Source organism: Desarmillaria tabescens, assembly GCF_030435595.1.
Source record: "Desarmillaria tabescens strain CCBAS 213 chromosome Unknown EV420scaffold_74, whole genome shotgun sequence".
NCBI lineage: Eukaryota > Fungi > Basidiomycota > Agaricomycetes > Agaricales > Physalacriaceae > Desarmillaria > Desarmillaria tabescens.
Genome location: NW_026848373.1, coordinates 204,892 through 211,630, shown reverse-complemented (window position 1 = coordinate 211,630; position 6,739 = coordinate 204,892). Strand labels below are relative to the sequence as shown.

General features: G+C 51.1%; 2 protein-coding genes across 2 annotated transcripts; one reads left to right on the top strand and one right to left on the bottom strand.

Moving 5' to 3' along the window:
* Window positions 1-1,377: 1,377 nt before the first annotated feature.
* EV420DRAFT_1581505 (DUF300-domain-containing protein) lies at window positions 1,378-3,411 on the bottom strand. The gene is made up of 7 exons (XM_060474662.1): window positions 3,017-3,411; window positions 2,892-2,965; window positions 2,414-2,839; window positions 2,139-2,361; window positions 1,883-2,083; window positions 1,749-1,824; window positions 1,378-1,695 (listed from the first exon to the last, which is right to left on the bottom strand). The coding sequence occupies exons 1-7, from the start codon at window positions 3,134-3,136 to the stop codon at window positions 1,610-1,612; spliced, it is 1,206 nt and encodes a 401-aa protein (XP_060323754.1). The 5' UTR covers window positions 3,137-3,411; the 3' UTR covers window positions 1,378-1,609.
* A 397-nt stretch (window positions 3,412-3,808) lies between these two features.
* Window positions 3,809-5,178, top strand: EV420DRAFT_1485855 (uncharacterized protein; the record flags this gene model as incomplete). Its single annotated transcript, XM_060470295.1, has 4 exons — window positions 3,809-3,890; window positions 4,169-4,588; window positions 4,735-4,890; window positions 5,021-5,178. The coding sequence occupies 4 exons, from the start codon at window positions 3,809-3,811 to the stop codon at window positions 5,176-5,178; spliced, it is 816 nt and encodes a 271-aa protein (XP_060323753.1).
* Window positions 5,179-6,739: the final 1,561 nt, after the last annotated feature.

The following is a 6,739-nucleotide window of genomic DNA, read 5'->3' as shown; positions in this document are numbered from 1 at the left end:
TCATTTGGTATGACTCAACGGGCCGGTTCGGTAGTTCGGCTATTAAAAGAGTAAGCACGATTACGCATTTAACCGCGTAACCGGTCTAGGCCTGTCTGGACGGATCTAATGACATCGCCGATGACGATATAAGATTAATATCGTACGATTATTGTCAGACCACTTCTAATAAGAAGCACGAGTCGCAATAATCGTGCAATTCGAGCGCACGGACCCTGATGAGTATTTATACGAAATGGGTTGGCTTGGGGAATTTCCCCAGCCCATTGGTCCCGTCTCGTTGAGCCTACTAGCTCCGTACTCGCTTTTCACAGCCAAACTACCGCACCGACTCCTTGTAAGTCCGGGAGATATGTTAAGTCCCCTACGACGTCTTCGGCACCCCTCCCTCCGGGGGGGCCCCGCCGAAGAGTCGTAGGGTCCACCCTAACCCTCTCGGCCTGATCCGGCACATTAGTCATATGGTATGACTAATCAGATCATCGGTTAGTATTAGTCATTTAATCTTACTAATAAATAAAAGTGGCTCCACTTTTATTATTACTAATGTCGCACCATAATGGCGTGATTTGTTGCAATTCGCTTGGCGAGCGCTGCTGGTCCAATAGCATTAGACCCGCATAGTCTTGGCTTGCACGATTAACGGTCCCTGAAGAGCTTTAAAAGTGAAACAGGTCGGGTTGGCTAATCCCCATCCCCTGTTGGACCTGCATCGCTCCCCAAGCACCGCAAACAAACCCTCTAAGGTGAGTGGTTGTGGCACCCTACTACTCTTGCGAGCCTCCGGCTCGTACCCCCCTCCCAACGCGGCTTCGCCGCGAAGGTCGGAGGGCTAACCCTAAGTCCACCTTATGGAGAACGACACGCATACCTAGTATTGATTTTGACAAAGACTGTCCCGTAGTAGAGCGACTTCAGAATGTGACTCATGTTAACACATGTAGAGAACCATTATCTTGTGCAATCGATGATGGCTATGAAGCCGAGATTAGTACTTCTTGGAATTATTAGGCGTACAGTGCAATAAATGCGAGGTACAATGCATAACCCTGCCCTTCGGTCGTCTAAGGGCGTGATGGTGGGAAAAATCGAAAGCTGACAAGGCGAAAATTACTATGAAAACCGATGAATTGAAGGAGGAAATGAGTATTATGCACAATTTGCCTGTCAGTTTTGCTGTTGAATGACTTTTCCGCATCTCAACTAGATTGTGACACATAAGACGTTAACCTTGTCCAGTTTGTAACATCTTCAGCGAACAAAGTATCCCAGTTCCACGATCTCCGGGTGACCGTTAAACTACAGTTATATTGGATGGAACGAAGTGCAAGTGTAAATGCGCACCTGAATTTCATTTTTAGGAAGAAAATGGTGCGGTAACGGGTTCCATGGAGTCTGCAACGAACCAGTCCGGGCCCACGATTACGGAAGTTCTAATCCCAAGGATGAATCGTTTCGTCCCCGACTTGGGAGGCCGACTAATCAGACGAGCTCGGCTTACAGCCCTCAACAACCCTCTCAGTCAAGTCTTCGTCGCGGGATACAGAAACATAAACATAACTGGGTATTAGATAAACAAGCAAAGCAACAATAAAAATAGATTCTACGGCTACCGCTCCTCCTTGTACGCATACGGAGCCAACCTCACATTCTCATCGTAGCTTGTCCTTGTCGTCATAGGATACTCGCCGCCATCTGTGTAGTCCAATCAGATTCTCAATCCCCCGGGTGTATGACTGATTACGTGCCGGAACTAAGGTTGTTATACGGCGCACTAGGAGTGGGTCGAGCGCCATTCAGCCCAAAGGCCTGTGCAAAGTCCGCCTGCGGAAACCAATACCGTCAGTGGCATGCCGTACAGGCGGAAACTGCGGAAACCTACCTTGTCTTGGCGTGGCCCGTGCGCCCAGGGTTTGCCCGTAAAGTAATCCACGAAGAACCGGAGGGATAACCAAATTTCATGGAAGAAATCCGCGTAGTTTATCGAGTCCCAGAGGGCGCGCCATGCGCCTGCCACAGGTGGCTTTTGAGTGTATTCAGCGGGGGTGTAGGCCCAGAGCATTAGGCCTGAGAAGAATACCATCTGCGGGATCCATCAGAGATGAAGGAGAGGAGAGGGAGAGACGGAGAATGGGTACCTCGATGCATATAGCGAGCGCATTAAGCCCGTTAGCAATATTAGCCGCGGTCCAGTATTTAGTCGCCTTGATAACCCGGCCTTCGAGCCAGCTAAAGACAAATTCCTGGTACCACGGGAGCATGACGATGAGCTTGATACACAGGAACTTGGCGAGTGGTCGTCGGCCCGCTAGCTCTTCCTTCGTAAGGCCGTAGAATATGAGCAGACCGTATAACGCGATCCTGCTTCGGCATGAGTACACATGAAGAAAGGGGCAGGGGCAGGGGTACGCACGTTATACTAATAAAATCCACAATCTCCAAATACGCATTCGCATAATGAAAATCAAACCCCTCGCTCTCGCATAGCACGTTGTACTTTTCACAGATAATCCCCACGATGGAGCACATTGGCCGTATGATGACGTACTGCAACACCGACCACTTGATGGTGTACATAAAGTACGCCTTCGTGGGCCGGTAGCGCCAGTAGCAGAGAGGCATGGGGAGTTTGTTCTTGTCTTTGCGCACGAGGGCATTCTCGGCAGAGTGGTGGGAGCCGGTGGAGGCGACGTATTCGATGAGGAGGAGGAGGAAGGCGGAGAGGGTGATGGCTTCGTAGGCGACTTCGATGAGGGAGTAGTACGTGTAGGACCGGAAGAAGCGGTACGAGAAGAATGAGATTATGGCGTAGACGGCGGGCATGTAGATGATTCGCAGTCTGTAGGTCGATTAGCACGTGGCATACGTATAGTGGTGAAAGGGAGACGGACATTTGTCGTTGTTCGTTAGGGTTGGAATAGTGCCTAGCGTGCTTGCTCGTTGTCACCATCGTGATGATCAGCGTCTGCAGCCCGGTCAGCCAAAACTAAGTCAGACGATAGGGAACCGAACACACCAGAACACTGCACCCCCCAGCAATAGCCCATCCTATCCTATGAGCGTCCCAATTGACTCCATCCGAGTCCCAAAAGGATGACTGGTCGACAGCGTCTTGGTTTTCCGAAGCGCAACCCATGCAAAAAAGTGGTTCGTTATCCTGAGGGCTTCAAGTGGTCGTCGTGGCTGCCTGCAGACTGGGGTGAACGATGAGTGGAGAGGAGAGAAAAAAAGCAATGCTGCGGTGAGAGCAGCGACAGCGCCGAGAACTCGCTTGTGGTGATGGTGATGACGTGAAATTCACAGGCACGTGGCTGGAGATGACACGCTGTCGGCCGTTGCCTTGACATCAAATACAGTCTCACCGCGGTGAAGACTTGGACCTCTGCGCGCGACATAAAGATAGGAGAGAAGTTTAGTTTAGTTTTTATACGGTCTCTGCTGGTGTAAAATCGTGAGCTTTGAAATCGGACCTGTCTCCAAATTTCGCTGTTACTCGGTTCCGCTCCCTGGGAAATGCCGAGCTAGCCGAGACAACTTGGCGCATCGCGAACTTTACAAGCTGAAGCTATCCTTATTCTCCTTTCCTTCATGAGATTTATTTCTCATACAAACACAGGCGGAAGTGGATATCTGTGGATGTCCATCTTATTTTCTCCTTGGATGTGTTCCGCTACAACAGCGAACTAAGCACCTTCCACGTTCGCCTAGACAAAATTAATTAACACTACTATCATTTGCATAAAGTTAACTCACACAAAACGACGTGCTTGACGTCAGCACCTCATGCTTTCAGCGAGGTATCAGCACGATGCAGCAGAAATACGAGTTCGTCAGTCAAATAGACTTTAGCGTCGCGTCCGGCACGATCCTACACTGTCCGGACGTCGCCCGTGAGTACTACTTGAACTGAGCACACGCATCAGTCTACCATAAATGACAAGGAGGGAATGGAAAACTCACTCTGCGACTCTCTCACCGGCAGGCAACGACTCATCCAGAACCACGGGTCCGACATACTCGCATCACGCTTCTCACCGACTGACGCGGTTTTCCCGAGTCCTCCTGCTAGCAGATCGGTTACATATATACAGAGACTCCCAGCACTACCGCAGAGTGGAGTGGAGGACTGGAGAGGCCGTGATATAGACGGAAGTGCCCAGCGATATAGATTCCTCCACGACGAAGGGCGCGAGACTAGGAGAAATCACTAATTCAGGCATCGCAAGTCACCGAGATAATATTTGGCACATACTCGATAATCAGGGAGGTCCTGCAAGCGCGCTTACATTTTCCATCCCCCTTGGTCCACCCCATACTCACATCATCCACACGCCTCCCCCCCCAAAGCCATGGGAAAAATCGGCGCCGGAGGACCGGAATATGGGTGGAATATGCACGGTGAGGAGGGAACGGAAATTTTACTCGGCGACAAGCCAAGACGCTCCTCCGCGCCCCACTTGCACCATGCTTCTCACCCACCGACGCGTCGACCAGGCTTTTCCCAACACACCTCCTCAGACAGGGCGAGAATACATAGATACCCTCTTCTGCACAGCGAAGAAACGACCACAGGAGCCGGAATATCAACGTGAGCACCGAGCGATAGCAGATTCCTCCACAACGGAGGGAGCAAACCTAGGAAAAGTCACTAGTCAGGCGTCGCAAGTCATCGATGTTAAGCTCGGCATTTACTGGTCGTTAAGACGCGCTTACATCAACACATTTTTCCGCTAGCCAGAAAGGCCGTCGCTCTCCCCACTCACAACATCAACGAGCTTTTTCTTTCTTCCCAGCCAACCCCCCCAAAGCCAAGTGAGGTGGAGAAAGGAAGCGTCGGAGGACCAGGGAGGCCGAATAGGTCGGGATCCCTAACTGAGATAAATTCTGAGGGTATGCGCAAGGTATACACCTACAGAGGGCGGCATGTACTCGGTGGAGAGAATTCAGATCCGTGACCGGCATACGTTGTCCCCGAACTCGCTCTTCGCACCACGACTGGCCTTCTTCTTTTGCTAACAAGCCAAGCCGTTCACGCCTCCCATAAATCGGAGTGGGGTGGGAACACAGAAGTACCCTGCTCTGCTCAGCGGGGAAGCGATGACCGGTGGAGGGTTGAGCGATATGGATTCCTCAAAGACAGAAGGAGCAAGACTACGAGACGTCGCGTCAGAATCGTAGTCGATTGCACAGCACGGCACGTACTCGATAGTCAACGAAACATGTTTATGATCCTTCCCATGGCGCGAAGGTTGCCGGTGAGAGATCCGGGATTAACTCCGACGCAGCGTCAAGGATATGAGCCTCGTCGAAACATTCAACGCTCGAAAATGCGTAGGCGTTGCCATGTTTTTCCGTCGGACATGGTATTCTTCGTGGTCCTGCACACCGCTTTCACGTAAGGAATGGAGAAGACAGACATCCAAGCGAGGACGATCCTAGTGTACAGATGCGTCACTTCTTCCTGTTTTCACTCCAACGATGCCAAATTGTGCGGCGCTCGTTTGCTGGATTACCTTTCAGGTGCACGCAGGGGGGCTATTATGTTCAACTTGACGTGTCTACGACATAAGCATTAGCCGAAGATGGCGGAGGAACCATGGCATCGCGGAGAAGAGCATAAGACAAAGACAGGCTTTCAGGAATCTGTTGGGAGTCAGCCTGTGCGAGTAGGTAGGTCGTCCTAGACTTGAACCAATCTTCCATGTCAAGGATCTTGTCGGCGAATGGGATCTCGCCTGCCGGTAATAAGCAGACTGGTTTGAGTCTAAGACGTCCTCCTTCCTGTGGAAACCTTCGACACACGTTGGCCCCTAGTCCCGTGTGTTTTCTTAGTAGTGGTCGAAACGGGTCGTGGCGTGCACCAAAGTAATTCGCACAGGATGATGCCAATATATGGTACTATCCATGAGGTATCAGTACGATGCGGGAGAAAATCGAGCATGGAAAATCTCACCTCCAACAGTCAAATAGACTTAGGCGCGAGTCTGGCGTCGATCCATTTGATCCTGCACTGCAGTGTCGAGATGTCTCCCCGGTCCGTCCGCGCTACTTGAACTGGACGCCTGCAGTAGTCTATGAGAATCGACGAAGAGGGAACGGAAATCTTACCCAGACAAGCTAAGACTCCGCGTCACCCTATCGGCAAGCTGATCTACCGATGCCTCGACCAGGCTTTCCTGAGTCCTCTTGGTACCTGATCCTCACACAGAAGTCCTAAGCTGACTGAGGCGAGAGACGGATTCTGACGGGAGCGCTGACTGAGATGGATTAGGAGAAAGCGAGACTAAGGGATATCGCGTCAGGTATTTATTCAATGGTATAGTGCAGCACATACTCAGTGTTCAAGAGCATGCGATCAAACCCTTTGAGACGATGCGAAAGTGAGTATGAGATAGCCAACGAGTAATAGTCCCAACCTTCGCGCGTAATGCGTAACCATCGGCCAGAAAATGCGATTACGTTATCCCATCTCTCTGCTAGCTGGAGTAGGGAGTAGACATTTCCGTGTACGAGATGAACTGTAAGCGAGATGAAGACTTAGGTGAGCGTCGAGCTTGGGGGGGGGGGGTCGGCATAGGCTGGCCGAAGTTTACGGCGGCTTTCTCCGTGGCTCAAAAACTGCCGAGTTGCGATATTCTTTGCAATCATGCTACGAAGAGAGTCAAGGGATCAATATGCCCACTCGAAAGCGGCCGTAGTACTAGAAACCTGGTAGCCAACAACGTGGCGTGGTGATGAC